At 44.1% G+C, this 19,140-nt stretch overlaps 1 protein-coding gene across 6 annotated transcripts in view; it reads right to left on the bottom strand.

Moving 5' to 3' along the window:
• Window positions 1-19,140, bottom strand: part of SF3A3 (splicing factor 3a subunit 3) — a 32,181-nt gene that overhangs the window by 6,640 nt on the left and 6,401 nt on the right. For 4 of the 6 annotated variants that reach the window (XM_021714223.1, XM_008061646.2, XM_021714225.1 and 1 more), the window contains 11 exons: window positions 18,254-18,326; window positions 17,804-17,895; window positions 15,267-15,349; window positions 13,257-13,395; window positions 12,049-12,117; window positions 11,168-11,235; window positions 10,902-11,009; window positions 9,666-9,735; window positions 7,030-7,194; window positions 6,814-6,924; window positions 4,926-5,016 (listed from right to left, as the gene is read on the bottom strand). In XM_021714223.1, the coding sequence (XP_021569898.1) occupies window positions 4,926-5,016; window positions 6,814-6,924; window positions 7,030-7,194; window positions 9,666-9,735; window positions 10,902-11,009; window positions 11,168-11,235; window positions 12,049-12,117; window positions 13,257-13,395; window positions 15,267-15,349; window positions 17,804-17,895; window positions 18,254-18,326 (1,069 nt within the window). The remainder of the gene's footprint in view (window positions 1-4,925; window positions 5,017-6,813; window positions 6,925-7,029; window positions 7,195-9,665; window positions 9,736-10,901; window positions 11,010-11,167; window positions 11,236-12,048; window positions 12,118-13,256; window positions 13,396-15,266; window positions 15,350-17,803; window positions 17,896-18,253; window positions 18,327-19,140) is intronic. The other 2 variants (XM_021714221.1, XM_021714222.1) reach the window with 2 other exon arrangements.

The following is a 19,140-nucleotide window of genomic DNA, read 5'->3' as shown; positions in this document are numbered from 1 at the left end:
GTGGTAGCGCATGCCTGTAATTCCAGCTACTTGGAAGGCTGAGGCAGCAGGATCGCCAGAGCCCAGCAGGTCGAGGATGCGGTGGCTGGGAGCGGCCCCTGCACTCCAGTCTGGGTGACAGAGTGAGACTACAACTCAAAAAAAAAAAAAAAAAAAATCAATTGAAACAATACATATAAATGGCTTAATACCCCTATTCAACAGTAAGTATTGATGACTGGGTTAAAAAATAGCCAAAATAGCCAGGAGCAGTGGCTCATGCCTGAAATCCCAGGTATTCAAGACCAGCCTGGGTAACTTGGCGAGACCTCATCTCAAGAAAATCAAAAAATTAGCCAGGTGTGGTGGCGCATGGCTGTGGTTCCAGCTGCTTGGAAGGTTGAGCAGAAAGATTACCACCACACTTCAGCCTGGGCAGCAGAATGAGACTCTGACTCAAAAAATAAAAAAATTAACAAACAAAAAGCCAACACTGGCTGCCAAAATTTTTATAACAAGGGAAATGATCTCAGCCTATCACAACAGAACAAATAATGCTGTCAGATAAAGAAAATTTCAAAAAGAAAATGGGAGTGGCCGGGCTCGGTGGCTCAGCCTGTAATCCCGCGCCTTTGGGAGGCTGAGGTAAGTGAGTGAGCCTGAGCCCGTGGGTTCGCGACCCGCCTGGGCAACTTGGCAAGACCTCATCTCTACAATAAATAAAAAATTAGCCAGGCGTGGTAGCGTGCGCCTGTACGTCTGGCTACTTGGAAGGCTGAGGCGGAAGGATCGCCAGAGCCCAGCAGGTCGAGGCTGCGGTGGCTGGGAGCAGCCATGCACTCCAGTCTGGGTGACAGAGTGAGACTCCAACTCAAAAAAAAAAGAAAAGAAAATGGGAGTGATTAATAAGGTTATAAAACAATAGAGTTTATGTGGCTCAAACAACACCAAATTACATATAAAACTGGCAGAAATGCAAGAGATAAAATTGAATTATAACATGTCCCTACCAGAACTAAAAATTAATAGATAAAAATATGAAATTAAAAACCTGGACAGTGCATAAAGATTAAAGCAGTCCACATGTAGAGAGAAAGAGTTCTTCTTTGGTATACATGAAACTTTTATCACATCATTGACTGTATACTTGAACACAAAAATGAAATATTCTAAAGGCAGAAATTCTGTATCTTACTGAATGGGCCAAGAAAAATAGAAATAAATAAAACAGCTAAAAGGTACTCAACTGGCAGGGTATGGTGGCTCACGCCTCTAACCCCAGCACTTTGAGAGGCCAAGGTGAGAGCATTGGCTGAGTCCATGGGTTCGAGATCAGCCTGGGCAATTTGGCAAGACCTCTTCTCTACAATAAATCACAAAAGTAGCTGGGCATGGTGGTGTGTGCCTGTAGTTCCAGTTACTTGGAAGGCAGAGGAGGAAGGATTACCTAAGCCCAGCAGGTCGAGGCTGTGGTAGCCATGAGTGTGCCACTGCACTCCAGCCTGGGTGACAGAGTGAGACTTCAACTCAAAAAAAAAAAAGGTACTCAACCAATTAGAATTAAAAGAATGAAAACAAGCCACACTTGGTGGCTCAGCCTGTAATCTCGTCCTTTGGGAGGCTGAGGTGAGTGGATTGCCTGAGCCTGCGGGTTTGAGACCTGCCTGGGCAACTCGGCGAGACCTCACCTCTACAATAAATCAAAAAATTAGCTGGGCGTGGTAGCACGTGACTGTAGTTCCAGCTACTCGGAAGGCTAAGGCAGAAGGATTGCAGGAGCCCAGCAGGTTGAGGCTGCAGTGGCCGGGAGCGGCCACTGCACTCCAGTCTGGGCGACAGAGTGAAACTCCAAGTCAAAAAAAAAAAAGTAATGAACAAAATTTCTGAACAGAATCCTAACAAGATAAATAACTATATTAAAAAATATCTATCATTCAGTATGAAATAATTCAGAAATGCTGTTTTAGTCAATGCCTGATAAAATAAGTGGTAAAGATGCTACTAATTATTTTAACAGATTCCAAGAAATCTTTGACAAAATTCGGTGACCTTTTGGCTACGTCTGTTTTTTATTTTGTTGAGTAGGAGTCACTCTGTTGCCTAGGCTGGAGTGCAGTGATATGCTTGCGGCCACTGCAGCCTTGACTTCCTGGCCTCAGGCAATCCTTTAGCCTCAGTCTTCCAAGTAGCTGGAACCATAGGCGTGCCTGGCTAATTTTTTTTGTTGTTGTTTTTTTTTTTTTGAGTCTCACTCGGTCGCCCAGACTGGAGTGCAGTGGCCGCTCATGGCCACCGCAGCCTCACCTGCTGGTCTCCGGCGATCCTTCCGCCTTAGCCTTCTGAGTAGCTGGAATTACAGGCATGTGCTACCACGCCCGGCTGATTTTTTGATTTATTGTAGAGATGAGGTCTCGCTGCCCAGGCGGGTCTTGAACCCGCGGGTTCAGGCAATCCACTCACCTCAGTCTCCCAAAGGTGCGGGATTACAGGTTGAGCCATCGAGCCCAGTTTAATTTTTTGATTTATTGTAGAGACGAGGTTTTCCCAAGTTGCCCTGGTTATTCTCGAACCCCTGGACTCAGGCAATCCTCTGGCCTCGGCCTCCTAAAGTGCTAGGATTACAGGCATAAGCAACTGCGCCCAGCTTGGCTACACTTGTTTTAAAAATTAGAACTAAGTAATCCTTTTTGGAATATGATATTAAAATCATGAGCAATCTTAAAATTAGTATAGATACACAAGCATCATTCTCTTTCAATCAGCATCCTGGGAAGGATGACCTGTTTCTATTTAACATAAGACTTGGGGTAATGCTTGGGATAACTGCTCATAAACAAAAATGAATATATGGAAAAAACTTAATAAAAATATCACCTTTGAAGCCAGGCGCAGTGGCTCATGCCTGTAATCCCAACACTTTGGGAGGCTGAGGTGGGAGGATTGCTTGAGTTCAAGACCAACCTGGACAACATGGCAAGACCTTGTCTTTACAAAGTATAAAAAAGTTAGCCAGGCAAGGTGGCATGTGCATATAGTACTAGCTACTAGGGAACCTTGAGCCCAGGCGGTCAAGGCTGCAGTGAGCCATGATCATGCCACTGCACTCCAGCTTGGATGACAGAGTGAGATCCCAACACACACACACACATAAAAAAGAAAAGTCACCTTCGTTTTTGTAGTTGGCAAAACTGTAAGCCTAAAATGATGTAAATAAATTAATCCTGAGGTATGAGAAGTAATCATCCTGAGTTATGAGAAATAATCGATTAGCTCAACAAATTATAGAGCACAAGAAAATACACACGAAAGAACTGTGATATATTTGTCAGTGGTATACAACTAGAAAATACATCTAAACACAAGATTGCATTCAATATGCAGTTATGGTTTATTCTATGAGATTTCATTACTATTTTAATTTCCTCCTACTAAAGTAAATGGCAAAAATAAAAAAGTAAAGTTAATTGGACAATCTGGCAATAAGACTCACTGTAATTCTGAATGAAAAAACTGTTATGATTCTGACTGATAAATTACAAATTAATAGGGAAAGACAAGTAAACATGGAGAAGTCCCCAGAGTTGACTGCATAAAGAAAATGCAAAGTGCTCCAGGATCCATGAGCAAAGTCAGGAATTAGGAGGCTCTTTACAAGGTCATTCCTATTTGGCTCTGCAATGGAGGACTTGACAACCCCAGAGCTGGGAGCCAAAGGAGTTAATAGACCAAGTAGCTTGAACGGTGTGCCAAATACAACTGAGAGTAGAGGAGTAAAATCCCTTCTTCTCAGTCTAACTATCCTACAGTGAAACGTGACTGAGAAGAGGAAACTAGAAAGAAAATAAAAAGCCTGGCAAGAAGATATTAACAGCAGGAAACGCCACCGCTGCCAGGAAACTGAGGTCCTCTGGGTCTTTGGCAGTGCATTCAGACACACATTCCACCCACTCTTCCTCCTAGAGGTATTTTGCTGATGTGTTTCCATCTGTCCTGTTGCCTGAGACATAAATTTACTGAGGCCACTTCTACAATTCCTTTATATCAGCAGTTCTTTCTTTTTTTGAGTTGGAGTCTCACTCTGTCACCCAGGCTGGAGGGCAGAGGCATGTTCCCGGTCACCGCAGCCTCGACCTGCTGGGCTCCGGCAATCCTTTCTCCTCAGTCTTCCAAGCAGCTGGAACTATAGGCATGCACTACCATGCCCGGCTAATTTTTATTTATTGTAGAGACGAGGTCTCGCCAAGTTCCCCAGGCAGGTCTTGAACCCGTGGGCTCAAGCAATCCTTTCCCAAAGTACTGGGATTATAGGCTGAGCCACTGAGCCTGGCCTATATCAGTTCTTAACACATTAAAATCAATGCAGGCCAAGCTCGGTGGCTCAGCCTGTAATCCCGCGCCTTCGGGAGGCTGAGGTGAGTGGGTTGCCCGAGCCCGCGGGTTCGAGACCCGCCTGGGCAGCGAGACCTCATCCCTACAATAGATCAAAAGATCAGCAGGGCGTGGTAGCACATGCCTGTAATTCGGCTACTTGGAAGGCTGAGGCGGAATAATTGCCGGAGCCCAGCAGGTCGAGGCTGCAGTGGCCGGGAGTGGCCACTGTACTCCAGTCTGGGCAACAGAGTGAGACTCCAACTCAAAAAAAAAAAAATCAATTCAGAAAACTATACATACAACCACTCACTCAAAATCTCACATTTAGGGGAGTTTACAGACCCAGATTACAAGTCCTGGTTTATATTTAGCACTTTATAGTTGTATTTAGCTCTTCTCAAGAAACAACCAGTACTCTCATTTCTCCCCCAAAACTCAGTAATTATATGATGGCTCTAACTTCTACATATCCACAGCCCACTACCCTTGGGCCTGGATACACAAGGTACTTAGACAGCAAATTATAGGAGTGGCCACTTGGTCTGGCCAATAGAGAGTAAATAAAGTTTACTTACAGGAGACAGCATCTTCAATCTGTGTTACATTAGCAAAGTGGGCAGTGTTTGGGATGCCCAAACACCTCATGCCATGAGCATGACGCCATTCCTGGGAGACAGAAGCAAGAGAACCATGTGAAACAGGAAAAGTCGAACACAGTACTAACTCCATCTATTCATAAGCCCTAACTTGACCCTTTACAAAAGACTCCATCTCCAAGGTCAGGCATAGTGGTTCACATCTGTAATCCCAGCACTTTGGGAGGCGGATGTGAGAGAATTACCAGAGCCCATAGGTCCAAGACTAGCCTGGGCAACTTGGTGAGACGTCATCTCTACAATATATCAAAAAATTAGCTGGGCATGGTGGTGCACGCCTGTGGTTCCAGCTACTTAGAAGGCTGAAGGGGAAGGATCACCTAAGCCCAGCAGGTAGAGGCTGAGATGGCTGTGAGCATGCTGCTGCGCTCCAGCCTGGGCATCAGAGTGAGACTCCAACTCAAAAAAAAAAAAAAAAAATTCTACATAGTGGCAAAGACTTAGCTAGATCAAGAATGGCAAATTTGCTGGGCTCAGTGGCTCAGCCTGTAATCCCGCGCCTTTGGGAGGCTGAGGTGAGTGGATTGCCTGAGCCCGTGGGTTCGAGACCTGCCCGGGCAGCGAGACCTCATCTCTACAATAAATCAAAAAATCAGCCAGACGTGGTAGCGCATGCCTGTAATTCCGGCTACTTGGAAGGCTGAGGCAGAAGGATCACCGGAGCCCAGCGGATCGAGGCTGCGGTGGCCGGGAGTGGCCTCTGCACTCCAGTCTGGGTGACAGAGTGAGACTCCAACTCAAAAAAAAAGAAAAAAAAGAATGGCAAATTTATATGAACTCCCCTCTGCTCTCAGACATAAATATATTTTTTCTTATGTATTTATTTTTATTAATTTATTTATTGTAGAGACGAGGTCTCACCAAATTGCCTAGTGACTGGAGGTGGCATCCAGGATGAAGTCTATGCCATTTGCCATCCCTGAGCCAAAACTATCATTGTATTGGTGTTTCACCCTGCTCTCTCACACATCCTTTCTTATTCCTAATAAACAGTCTTCTACTTTACTTACAGAGATGACACTGACCTGCCATCAGTAACACTTTTTTATGCTGGTGGTGGGGCTATGTCAGATTCTCCCACAGCATGAGTGGTGACTGGTCCATTTAAGACTCAAAGAAGGAGGCAGTTAGCCCCTTATTTGGTCCTGAGCACTAGCAATTGGGTAGAGAAATGGTCTAGGAGTCAGAATCTGGGCTAAGACGTTAGCAAAAAGATTAAAAGAGAAGGATAAAAACAAGCAAGAGAAAATCAAAATGAGATTTAAACAGCAGAGTGGCAGAAGGCATCCAGAAATAGTCTTAGGTATTCAAGACTAGCACTGGTGACAAAGGCCAAATGCCAAGGACTTGATTTTTAGACCCATCCTTCTCTGAGTCCCTTCAGTTCTGGACACTAGTGGCCTTCTCAGGCTATTCCTATCCTCTTCTCTAAGGGTGGGCACAGTCACTCATGCCTGTAATCCCAGCACTTTGGGAAGCCAAAGTGGGAGGACTGCTTGAGCCCAGGAATTCAAGACCAGTCTGGGCAATATAGTGAGATGTCATCTCTACAACAGATAAAAAAAAAAAGAAAAAAAAACTGCGGGGTGTAGTGGTACATGCCTGTAATGCCAGCTACTCAGGAGGTTGAGGTGGAAGGATTGTCTGAGCTCATAAGGTTGAGGTTGCAGTGAATTGTGATAGTATCACTACACTCCAGCCTGGGCAACAGAGACCCTTGACATAAAACAAATAAATAAAAACACACAAACACACAAACAAACAAATCTTCTATTTCAATTCCCAGAAGTGGTTTTGAATTCCTTACAGCAAAGTGCCGCTGGAAGGCCTTGGGCCCTCGGTATGTGTAGTTTCCACAGATCTCACAGTTGTAGTTGATATTTAGACCATGAAGCTTATAGAGCCAGTAGGGAATGGGCTAAAAAAAAAAAGAAAGAAAGAGAAAAAGGATATATAGTATTAGTCTGCTAAGGTCTGCTTCCAAAATGGGAAATGGGGAGAAAGTGGTAGTGTTGGGACTTACTTTGCCATCCCAGCCAAGGGGCAGGTTTTTGGGATTGTAAATGATCTCATTCTCCTCATCTTCACTTTCACTCTCACTGATCTGCTCTTCCTCCTCCTCTTCTCGTTCTTCTCCTGTCCTTGCTTGCTTGCGTTGTACATTTTCATGAGTGAGATGGCGCTGTTCCTAAGGCAGGTCCACAAACAAAAGCTCAGAGAAAATACAGGCAAGAAGGGATATTTGCTTTCCCCGCCATAACTCTTGCCGACCCTTCACATTCAAGGATATCTCTTTTAGAATAAAGAGAAAGTCTTGCCCTCATATCTGAACTCCTTATCAGCAGGTCTCACCTGAACGTGAAGGGAAGAGTCAACAGCTTTAGATCACTTGCCTAATTACTCATCTGAGGCTGTAGACTATCACAGAGCAACAAAGAACAGTCTTAGCTATTCCACCTCTAAAATATTCCCTGAACCAGGCCTTTCTTCTTCTTTCTACCGCTACTGACCTCAACAGTATGACCACCTTCTAACTTGTCCCAAGTCTTTCCCATTTCTAGCCCAGTTTCATTTTGCTTCCAGATTTATGTTTTTAAAAAATCTAGTGGCATACTCTCCTGCTTAAAGAATTTGTATTTATTGGCTTCCTACTGTTTATAAGACAAAGTCAGAATTTCTAACATAACTCTCCAAATTATTCTGAACACTCCCTTTCGAATAAGGCACACTCCAGACACACTGAATATCTCATTATTTCCTGTACATATAATTTTATTTCATAATATTTTATCTTTATGCTTCCCATTTCCTCTATCTAAAACATTTTTTCACCTTTCTACTTAAAGAACAATCACAGTGTATTAAGGCATGTCACACATTATACGGTAATTCTCTATCTTCTCCAAATACAACATGGGTTTTCCAAGGGAAAGAAGCTGTATCATATTTACTAGTATATCCAAAAATTTAGCATAATGCCCAGAAATCAAGACATCAATAAGTGGTAGCCGGGCTCAGTGGCTCAGTCTGTAACCCTGCGCCTTTAGGAGGCTGAGGTGAGTGGATTGCCTGAGCCTATGGGTTCGAGACCCGCCTGGGCAGCGAGACCTGGCATCTCTGCAATAAATTAAAAAATCAGCCGGGCGTGGGAGCGCATGCCTGTAATTCCGGCTACTCGGAAGGCAGAGGCGGAAGGATCGCCAAAGCCCAGCAGGCAAGGCTGCGGTGGCCGGGAGCAGCCACTGCACTCCAGTTTGGGCGACAGAGTGAGACACCAACTTAAAAATAAATAAATAAATAAATAAATAAATAAATAAATAAATAAATAAATAAATAGGTGGTGAAACAACAGCAAAAATCTTATCAGTATATAACGAGAGCAACTGCTAGAAACCAATTTGGCTGGAACTGGTTGGAATTTCAAAGAGAACAGTGCCACCTTCTGGCAGGGAAAGCAAGATGCTCTTAAAAAGGAGGAAGAAAGTCATGGGTAAACTTCATGCCAAGGGCATGGTGTCAAGACCTCCCAGCAATCTTAAGCGGACTGGCACTCAGACTGGTGAGCCCAGTTAATTGTGGAGAATATGTGTCCCTAGTGCCCAATGTCTGGCTAGCCTTTCACTGAAAGCAGGCATAACGGAACCAACAAGTGACAAGTTCTACAGCTATTACATGGGTGGTCTTCAGACAAGGGCAGAATGAAAATGCACATGGTAATTGACAAAGATACGTAAACAAGCTATCTGAGCCAGGGCCCTGCACTCAAAGCACTACGTGAGCATGTGTAAAAGGAAAGACTTCGAGACCACCTAAAAACTATATAAAGCAGACTTTCATAAAGGATGGTCTTTGAAGGACTCCCAGACACACAGACCAACCTCTCTGGATGAGTATGCTGTCCCTTCTTCTACCTTCTCTTCCTGGAATGAGATCTATTTTCTCCCTCACCATCCTCCTACTTTCTGAGACAAGCATCTTGGTCATGCTAGGCCTTTTTCCAACCTTCAGCTCTTCCTGGGAGAATATTCACATCCAGCTTTGCACTAATGTTCTTTTTTTGAGTTGGACTCTCACTCTGTTGCCTAGGCTGGAGTGCAGTGGCATGCTCATGGCCACTGTAGCCTTGACCTGCTGAGCTCAGACGATCCTTCCGCCTCAGCCTTCCAAGTAGCTGGAACTACAGGTATGCACCACCATGTCTGGCTAATTTTTTTATTTATTGTAGAGACGAGGCCTCGCCAAGTTGCCCAGGCTGGTCTCGAACCGGTGTGCTCAGACAATCCTCTCACCCTGGCCCCCCGAAGTGCTGGGATTATAGGCACGAGTAACCAAGTAGTCTTTCTTTTAGTCGCCTTTTGAGTGTCTGCTTCTTGGGTCACTCCTGGATATATTCTGATGCTCAGGCAAAGAACCTGTACTATTCTAGATACTATATTGAAAGGGGAGTCTAACCTCTACCTGGACAACCTTATGGGAACTGGACAACCCTGGAATATCACCTAACAACAGAATAGGAACTTACTGAAGGCCCACTCTGAGAGATCTTTAATACCTAGCCCTTTCTCTATCTGAATCTGAAAAAAATATCCTAAAGAGCTCTTAACTCTTTTATCCCATATTTTACAGCATCTACTGCCCTCAGCAGAGTCAGTTACTCACCCCGAGAATCTCTACATACTCGTAGATCTGGGCTTCTAGAAAAGCAATGTCTTTGTTTCTCTCAGTGTCTCTGAGAAAAAGAAACAAGCTGTATCACTCAAGGATTCTTTCGCCCAATGCTTTGTTCCCTATATCTGGGAACATTTATTACATGGTTGCATTAAAAATCACAAGCACATGGGAAATAGCAAATATGAAAACAAATGCTCTGTTCATCTCAGTACTCGCTAACAGAAGTACAGAGACTATTTCTTAGAATACATGGAGGCATCCTCTTTGATCTTATCTAGAAGGTGAAGGACATATCAAGACCACTTAAATTTCCATAATTATACTCTACAAAGGAAATGAGGTATAGAAGACAGAGTTCTGCAGTAGGCAGAGCTAGACCCAAAGCCTGACTCTGCTACTTAGAACTGTGACAGTGGACACATTCCATAACTTTTCTGAGTCCTTACCTGCAAAAATCAAGATAACAATCACTTTTCAGTATTGTTATTTATTGGCTTCCCACTGTTTATAGGACAAAGTCCAAATTTCCAACATAACTGTCCATGTTTTTAGGAAATTAGTGAAAAACACATATAAAAAATGTCATGCTCAAGAACAGACTCAATGATCATTGACAAAAATAAACTTAGAGAAGTATTTTTTGAACCTATTTAGCCTGTTAGTCTCCATAACCTGCAGAAATAACAAAAGATTTCAACGTTAGAAACTTGACCAACTTGTAATCACCTGAGTACACACTGCCCTCGGTTTGTATTAAGAGTGACAGCACTCTCTGCTATTAAGCAGAGATAAAGAGCACATTGTATCTCTATGATCCTATAATGGTGGTAAAAAATGCTTTAAAATCTCTGTTTTGGTAAAAATTCTGCATGGAAATAAAATTTTTTTTTTTTTTTTGAGTTGGAGTCTCACTCTGTCGCCCAGACTGGAGTGCAGTGGCCGCTCCCAGCCACCGCAGCCTCGACCTGCTGGGCTCCGGCGATCCTTCTGCCTCAGTCTTCCAAGTATAGCTGGAACTACAGGCGCGCGCTACCACGCCCGGCTAATTTTTTGATTTATTGTAGAGATGAGGTCTCGCCTGCCCAGGCAGGTCTCGAACCCATGGGCTCAGGCAATTCACTCACCTCAGCCTCCCAAAGGCGCGGGATTACAGGCTGAACCACCGAGCCCGGCTGGGAATAAAATTTAAAAACCTTAACCAGAGGTATCATCCCAGCTACTCACCGCTTGGTGCCCTTTGACTTGGGATTTTTAGCAAACAAAGAGGTATCAAGAGACTCCAGGGACTTTCCTTTGGTGCTGAACAGTCTCTGGGCTCGCTCTTCTAGGGTCCTAAGGAGACAGGAGGGACAAAAGGTTTTAGGATTACTTTTTCCACAAAAGTTTATTTTTGCAGTGTGGGGTGACAGAACAAAGGTACACAGAGTCACTTAGGACTGTGCAAAAACACAGTAAATAGGATGATTTTGATAGAAAAACAATTCTCTTACCCGCCGCATTTCAGGCCTAAAGCTAAGAGTGCAGATTTCAATCTGTCCAGACCCAGTGAGGCCAACTCCTATATAAAAAAGAGACAAATTACAAGACAACTATAAATAAATGGCAGGAAACAACAAATGCAGTATGGTGAGGGGGTGTTCCTGAGACTGCGGCAGGACCAATCTTCTGGCAGTAAGTTCACATGTCCAGACTGAACTTTTGTTTATGGAACTGCCTTAGGAACAGCAACATCTCACTCATGAATATGTACAATGCAAGCAAGCAAGGATAGGAGAAGAAAGAGAAGAGGAGGAGGAAGACCATATCAGTGAGATTGAAAGTGAAGATGAAGAGAATGAGATCATTTACAATCACTTGGTAGTGTTGTTACCTCTACTACAGCTTAATGCAGTTAGAATAATTTCATAGTTTTCAAAGTAGATAGAAGCTATGTTTCTCTCTTTTTTTTTTGAGTTGGAGTCTCACTCTGTCGCCCAGACTAGAGTGCAGTGGCCGCTTCTGGCCACCACAGCCTTGACCTGCTGGGCTCCAGCGATCCTTCCGCCTCAGCCTTCCAAGTAGCCGGAATTACAGGCAGGCACTACCATGCCCGGCTGATTTTTTGATTTATTGTAGAGATGAGGTCTCGTTGCCCAGGCGGGTCTCGAACCCGCGGGCTCAGGCAATCTACTTACCTCAGCCTCCCAAAGTGCTGGGATTACAGGCGAGCCACCGAGCCCGGCTTATGTTTCTCTTTTTATCTTTCCTTGCAGATGCCTTGTCTCAGAAATTAGTGTCTTAACATAATACAAACATAGTATTGAAGATAGGAGTGAGTGGTCCCTCTGAAAGATGGACAGGGAGATCAGTACTGCTGCTGAAGAAAACATACCTCCCAGGAGGAGAATGCAGAAAGGTCGAGATGGGCTCCAGCGTGGGTCAGGGCACTGCTTGTCTCTTTCTGGCAAGAAAAACAAGGTTTATTAGGACCCAGACCCAGGATGAAGGTAAGGGAGCCATCTAAATTGCCAGGTGTTGGCTGGCCCCTTTTTATACACATTTGTGAATAAGATCCAGTTCCTACAGGAGCAGAGCAAAAAACAGATGGTACCTTTTCTCCCTGAGAGTTCAGGAGAGACTCAAATTTATTCCCAGAAGTGAAAATATATACATTTGGGATAGATTATCTAGTTAGTATTTGGTCAGCAGAACCACACAGCAGCAATAATGTGGCTGGTGGAAATCCTGGTCCCAAACAATGGTTAACAGGCCCCGACAAATCTTGCTCTAAAGTACAAAAGAGGACAGATACAATAGCTCATGCTTTTAATCCCAACATTGGGAAGCCAAAGTGAGAGAATTACTTGAGCCCAGGAGTTCAAGACCAGCCTGGGCAACAGTGAAACCCTGCCTCTACAAAAAAATAAAAAAAAAAAAATTAGTCAGATGTGGTGGTGGGCGCCTGTAGTCATAGCTATTCAGGAGGCTGAAGTGGAAGGATCACCTGAGCCCAGGAGGTCGAGGCTGCAGTTAGCCATGATTACCACTACACTCCAGCCTGGGCAATAGAATGAGATCCTGACTCAAAAAATAAAAATAATAAATAATAAATAAAGCACAAGCCAGGCTCGGTGGCTCAGCCTGTAATCCCGCACCTTTGGGAGGCTGAGGTGAGTGGATTGCCTAAGCCCGGGGGGTTCGAGACCTGCCTGGGCAGGGGAGACCTCATCTCTACAATAAAATCAAAAAATTAGCCTGGTGTGGTAGCACGCGCCTGTAATTCCGGCTACTCGGAAGGCTGAGGCGGAAGGATCGTCGGAGCCCAGCAGGTCGAGGCTGCAGTGGCCGGAAGCAGCCACTGCACTCCAGTCTGGGCGACAGAGTGAGACTCCAACTCAAAAAATAAATAAATAAAATAAATAAATTAATAAATAAAGCACACAAAAAAACCCTAGCATATTTGGCAGGGAACATCTCATGGCTACAACTGACACCAAGGAACTGATGTCTGATGCCCCAAAATGAAGGCTCAAGAGCAAAGTAAAAAAATTAGTTTAATTCCCTGGCATGTCTACCTCCCACATCCCCACTGAAGCTCACCGGCCATCCAGGAAAGGTACCATTTTCCCACTTCTTTTCAAACTCAGTCTGAATCTTCCCAAAAAGTTCATTCTGATCTTGGAGGGGCTTCACTCTATCTGTGTAATCCTGGAGGTACTCAAGTAGCATCTCTAGGTATCTGGAAGAACATGAAACACAGGAAAGCAAAAAGGATTTCTATTTTTGATAGGTTATTTTGCCCCGCAGAACATAAATACTTACAGTTGTAATAATACTAGTTTTTTTTTTGAGTTGGAGTCTCACTCTGTCACCCAGACTGGAGTGCAGTGGCCGCTCCGGGCCACCGCAGCCTTGACCTGCTGGGCTCTGGCGATCCATCTGCCTCAGCCTTCCAAGGAGCCGGAATTACAGGCATGCGCTACCACGCCCGGCTGATTTTTTGATTTATTGTAGAGATGAGGTCTCTCTTCCCAGGCGGGTCTCGAACCCGCGTGCTCAGGCAATCCACTCACCTCAGCCTCCCAAAGGTGTGGGATTACAGGCTGAGCCACCAAGTCCGGCAATAATATTAGTTTTTAAAATACTCATTTTTAAATGAGTATAACTGACTTTTCCCCCCAGCATGTAATTTTGGTTGTAACCTTTTCTCCCTCCTTCCATTCTCATGACACAATGCCAAACACTAAGATCTTAATTAACTCACATATAAAAGATTTCATGTAAAAAACAACAAAAAAAGCCAGGCTCAGTGGCTCAGTCTGTAATCCCACGCCTTTGGGAGGCTGAGGTGAGTGGATTGTCTGAGCAATAAATCAAAAAATTAGCCGGGCGTGGTAGCGCACGCCTGTAGTTCCAGCTACTTAGAAAGCTGAGGTGGAAGGATCGCCCGCCGGAGCCCAGCAGGTCGAGGCTGCGGTGGCCGGGAGCGGCCACTGCACTCCAGTCTGGGTGACAGTGAGACTCCAACTAAAAACAAAAACAAAAACAAAAAACAAAAAAATTGCCTAAGCCCACGGGTTTGAGACCTGCCTGGGCAACTTGGTGAGACCTCATCTCTACAATAAATCAAAATGAGCCGGGCGTGGTAGTGCGCGTCTGTAGTTCCAGTTACTTGGAAGGCTGAGGCAGAAGGATCGCCGGAGCCCAGCGGGTCGAGGCTGCAGAGGCCAGGAACGGCCACTGTACTCCAGTCTGGGTGACAGAGTGAGACTCCAACTCAAAAATAAAAATAAAAAACAAAAAATCCCAAAGAGTAAAAGAGTAAGTTAGGGATACAAGATCACTAACCAGAGGGCATAATCAATACAAACACAGTTTTCCATTTAAACGTCAGACTCAAACATCTCATTTTAGCCACAATATGAGAAAGTCTAATTTTTTCCTATTAAACTCTGAAGTCATAGAGGTCCCTGAATGGAAGATTCCCCTATACAATGAGAAAAAAATTAAAACAGCATAATTATAAGACTGAAGACAAAGATGTGCCCACAGACACACTCTTGTCCAAAGCAGGAATGTTATAAATATTTTAAAACCATATTCAAGCCAGGTGCGGTGGCTCATGCCTATAATCCCAACACTTTGGGAGGCCGAGGCAAGAGGATTGCCTGAGCCCAGGGGTTCGAGACCAGCCTGGGCAACTTGGTGAGACTTCGTCTCTACAATAATTAGCCGGGCATGATGGCACGTGCCTGTAGTTCCAGCTCCTCGGAAGGCTAAGGTGGGAAGGATCACCTGAGCCCAGCAGGTCGAGGCTAGGCAACAGAGTGAGACTCCAACACAAAAAACAAAACAAATGAAACCATATTCAATAAACATGGAAGTCATTCATGCATGCCTTTCAGGCAACAAATTTCAAAACTTTACCCTCAAATCTTCATATTATCTTCTAATTAAGTCCAGTAGAGGCCTAGAAGCTACTAATGCCTGACTCTTTTTTAAAAATTATTATCTTTATCTTTTTTTTTTTTTAAGAGATGGGGACTTGCTATGTTGTTCAGGTTGGAGTATAGTGGTTATTCACTACTGATCAACACAGGAAATGCCTACCTCTTATACTCTGCATTCTTCCGTTCTTTAGGAATGTCAAATAACTGGTCAAAGATGGACAAGTAAGTGATATAATCCAGCTTCTGAATAGAAAAAAGAAATAACAAGAGATTCTGTTAGGTGTTTGCACCAAGTTACAGTATAATCGCCAGTAAGTGAGATCAAAATTGAGTCTTCTTAAAGTAACAAGGCCTGGCTCACTTTAGTTTTTTATTTCCCATCAGTCAATCCTTATTAACAATTTGAGTGTTAATTTCACTGGATTGTGGAGAAGAACATCAGACATATAATTAACTCTACAAAATAAAGATCAAGAAAATAAACTGTAAACTAAAATAAACATTTCTTGAACACTTTACTGCATGCCAGACTCTTGGTTAAAGACTTGGATATCCAGTACATCCTAAAATAAGGTCCTGAAGTGTGCCATTTAAATGTTCACTCAGCCGGGCTTGGTGGCTCAGCCTGTAATCCCGCGTTTTGGGAGGCCGAGGTGAGTGAACTGCCTGAGCCCGCAGGTTCGAGACCTGCCTGGGCAACTTGGCGAGACCTCATCTTCACAATAAATCAAAAATTAGCCGGGTGTGGTAGCACACGCCCTGTAGTTCCAGCTACTTGGAAGGCTGAGGCGGAAGGATCGCTGGAGCCCAGCAGGTCGAGGCTGCAGTGGCTGGGAGCGTGCCACTGCACTCCAGTCTGGGCGACAGAGTGAGACTCCAACTCAAAAATAAACAAACAAATAAATAAATGTTCACTCATATAAACCACTTATTGAACATCTTTTTTTTTTTTTTTTTTTTTTGAGTTGGAGTCTCACTCTGTCGCCCAGACTGGAGTGCAGTGGCCGCTTCCAGCCACCGCAGCCTCGACCTGCTGGGCTCCAGTGCTCCTTCCACCTCAGCCTTCCAAGTAGCTGGAACTACAGGCGTGCGCTACCACACCCAGTTATTATTTTTTTTTATTTATTGTAGAGATGAGGTCTCACCAAGTTGTCCAGGCGGGTCTCGAACCTGCGGGCCAGGCGATTCACTCACCTCTGTCTCCCAAAGCGCTGGGATTACAGGCTGAGCCACCGAGCCCAGCCTTATTGAACATCTTATACCAACTATGGAAATACAGAAAAGAACAAGATAGTTAAGGGACCTGTCCTCATGCAGCTTAAAGCTTAGTAACTAAAGCTTAGTCACTGTACTTATGGGACATACAAGAGAGCTGTGAGTTCCTCACAATGCCTGAAAAATTTACTTGGCGGGGGGGGGGACCTAAAAAACCTAGTTTATTTATGAAAAATTGTGTATTTATTCTAACATGTTTAAACTTCAGTTATCTTCAGAGTATTCTTTGATGCCTTTTCCACTGCTCAAAATAGTCTCTAAACTCATCAATTCTGATACCTATTAGTGCATCTGTTTTTGTTTCATCTCTCTGACATTGGCAAAATGTTTCCCTTTGAGGACTTTTTTCAGCAGGGAAACAAAAAGTTGCTCAGGGCAAGACTGGGTGAATAGAAAGGGTGGTACTGAGGGTCATGCCATTGTTGGTCAAAGCTGCTGACCACACAGCACAGTGTGGGTACAGGTGCTCACAAATCACCCATCATGAAATGGGCAAATGCCTTGAAAGAACTCCAAAAAAAAATGCACTGAAGTCAAACACAGCCTCTCACAACAATGCTAGCTGGTACACTAATGCCAATGGATTTCTAGAACACTTACCTAGTGGGAGAAGCCTGTACTACATGAGGCCCAACCTCCAAAAAATAATTGTTTTTTGGGTCCCCCCTCATATACTTCCTTGTCATCTTTCTGAGATTGTCATATTAAATTTATCTCTTGTGGTGTTATTTTAAACTGTATTTTATGAAAGACATTAAATAAATAGCCTTTTACTGGCAGAAAGATTATGTTGTTGTATCCTTTATGTACCTAGTATTGTGTATGCCTAAAACAGGAGCATGATATGTATTTGTGAGTTAAAAAAAAAACTTTCTACTTTTGTAGAAGTAAAATATGCCTGTTGTATTACTAAATAAAAGGAGCCAGGTATGGTGGCTCACACCCATAATCTCAGTACTTTGGGAGGCAAAGGCAAGAAGATTGTCCTAGTCCAGGGGTTTAAGACCAACCTGGGTAACTTGGCGAGACCTCATCTCTATAATAAATCAAAAAACCAGCTGGGCGTGGTAGCACTTGCCTGTGGTTACAGCTACTTGGAAGGCTGAAGTGGAAGGATCACCTGAGCCCAGCAGGTCGAGGCTGCGGTGGCCGTGAGCATGCCACTGCAGTCCAGCTTGGCCAACAGAGTAAGACTCTGACTCATAAATAAATAAACAAATAAATAAAAGAATATGCTTATCGTATTCACTGTGGAAAAATGACTTTCATTTTGAATACTGTTTCATTCCAAGAAAGCACACCACCTCTTTTTACACAAAAGTCATAAAACACAAGGAAGCCACTGTAATCGCTTCATGTTTAGTAGTCTCAGTGTTCTGACTCTCCCTCTAGAATCAGAACCTCTCCTCTCCCAGGCCTTACCTCTGATGCCTTCAGGTTAATGTACTTGAGGTAACAGTCATGGAGATCAAGGTAACGACCATATCCCTCTTCATCTGTGAACTCCACCAAGTCTGAAGGAATCAAATACACCAACAATTCAGATACTACATAGCACTCTGGTGTACCTGCCTTTCAAATGCACTGCTTGATCCTGGTTTCATGAGGCAGCCCTTCACCCAAGTGTCCTCCCTATGCTCACAAATTGAACAAACCTCAGCTTTTCAGGGCAGTGAATTTAAGCTAGAATAGCATATAACATTTTGTCCAAGACAAATTTAGGACGTCAACCTATCCTAGAAAACAGCAAAGAAAAAAAAAACAGCAAGAAAACCTGGCTATAAATTTCTCTGAGGTCCTCTGGGCAAATCTGAGCTCTGTCATTAACCCGTACTTTTGCAGGGATGGAGAGAAATGTTAAACTCTACTTACTTTGTGCCTCTTCACTTGGGTTCTCTCGGGCCTTCAGGAGTTCCTCAAATTCCACTGACATTGGCACACAGATCTGAGGGAAAAAGAGCAGCTCAGGTGCATTTTTCAATGGAAAAGTTGTAATATCACCAAAATGGAGTGTACAGAAAGTTGGACTTTGACACTTTATTTTAGGAGCCTACTACTACTGTTCTCTAATTACCTTGTTTTTATCCTTTTTGAATTATTCCACTAAAATCTATTAAACCTCAAATACCACAAGGGGCAAAGTCCCTCTTTATCAATTCTTCTGAAAATAGGTAACCACTGTTTAACAGATCTGTGGCAGTGGTTCTCAAGTTTTATTGCACACTGGAATCACAGGAGATGGGTAGCTTAAAAAAAAATCCAGCCGGACTCGGTGGCTCAGCCTGTAATCCCACGCCTTTGGGAGGCTGAGGTGAGTGGATTGCCTGAGCCTGCGGGTTCGAGACCCGCCTGGGCAGCGAGACCTCATCTCTACAATAAATCAAAAAATCAGCCGGGTGTGGTAGCGCATGCCTGTAATTCCGGCTACTTGGAAGGTTGAGGCGGAAGGATCGCTGGAGCCCAGCAGGTCGAGGTTGCGGGGGCCGGGAGCGGCCACTGCACTGTAGTCTGGGCGACAGAGTGAGACTCCAACTCAAAACAAAACAAAACAAAACAAAACAAGCTGGGCTCGGTGGTTCAGCCTGTAATCCTGCACTTTGGGAGGCTGAGGTGAGTGGATTGCCTGAGCCCGCGGGTTCGAGACCCACCTGGGCAACTTGGCGAGACCTCATCTCTACAATAAATCAAAAAATTAGCCGGGTGTGTTAGCATGCGCCTGTAGTTCCAGCTACTTGGAAGGCTGAGGCGGAAGGATCGCC

Source organism: Carlito syrichta, unplaced genomic scaffold (genome assembly GCF_000164805.1).
Source record: "Carlito syrichta isolate Samal-C Ts95f unplaced genomic scaffold, Tarsius_syrichta-2.0.1 Scaffold305386, whole genome shotgun sequence".
Classification (NCBI taxonomy): Eukaryota; Metazoa; Chordata; class Mammalia; order Primates; family Tarsiidae; genus Carlito; species Carlito syrichta.
The sequence above is the reverse complement of the archived record's forward strand: the minus strand, read 5'-3'. Positions and strand labels throughout refer to the sequence as shown.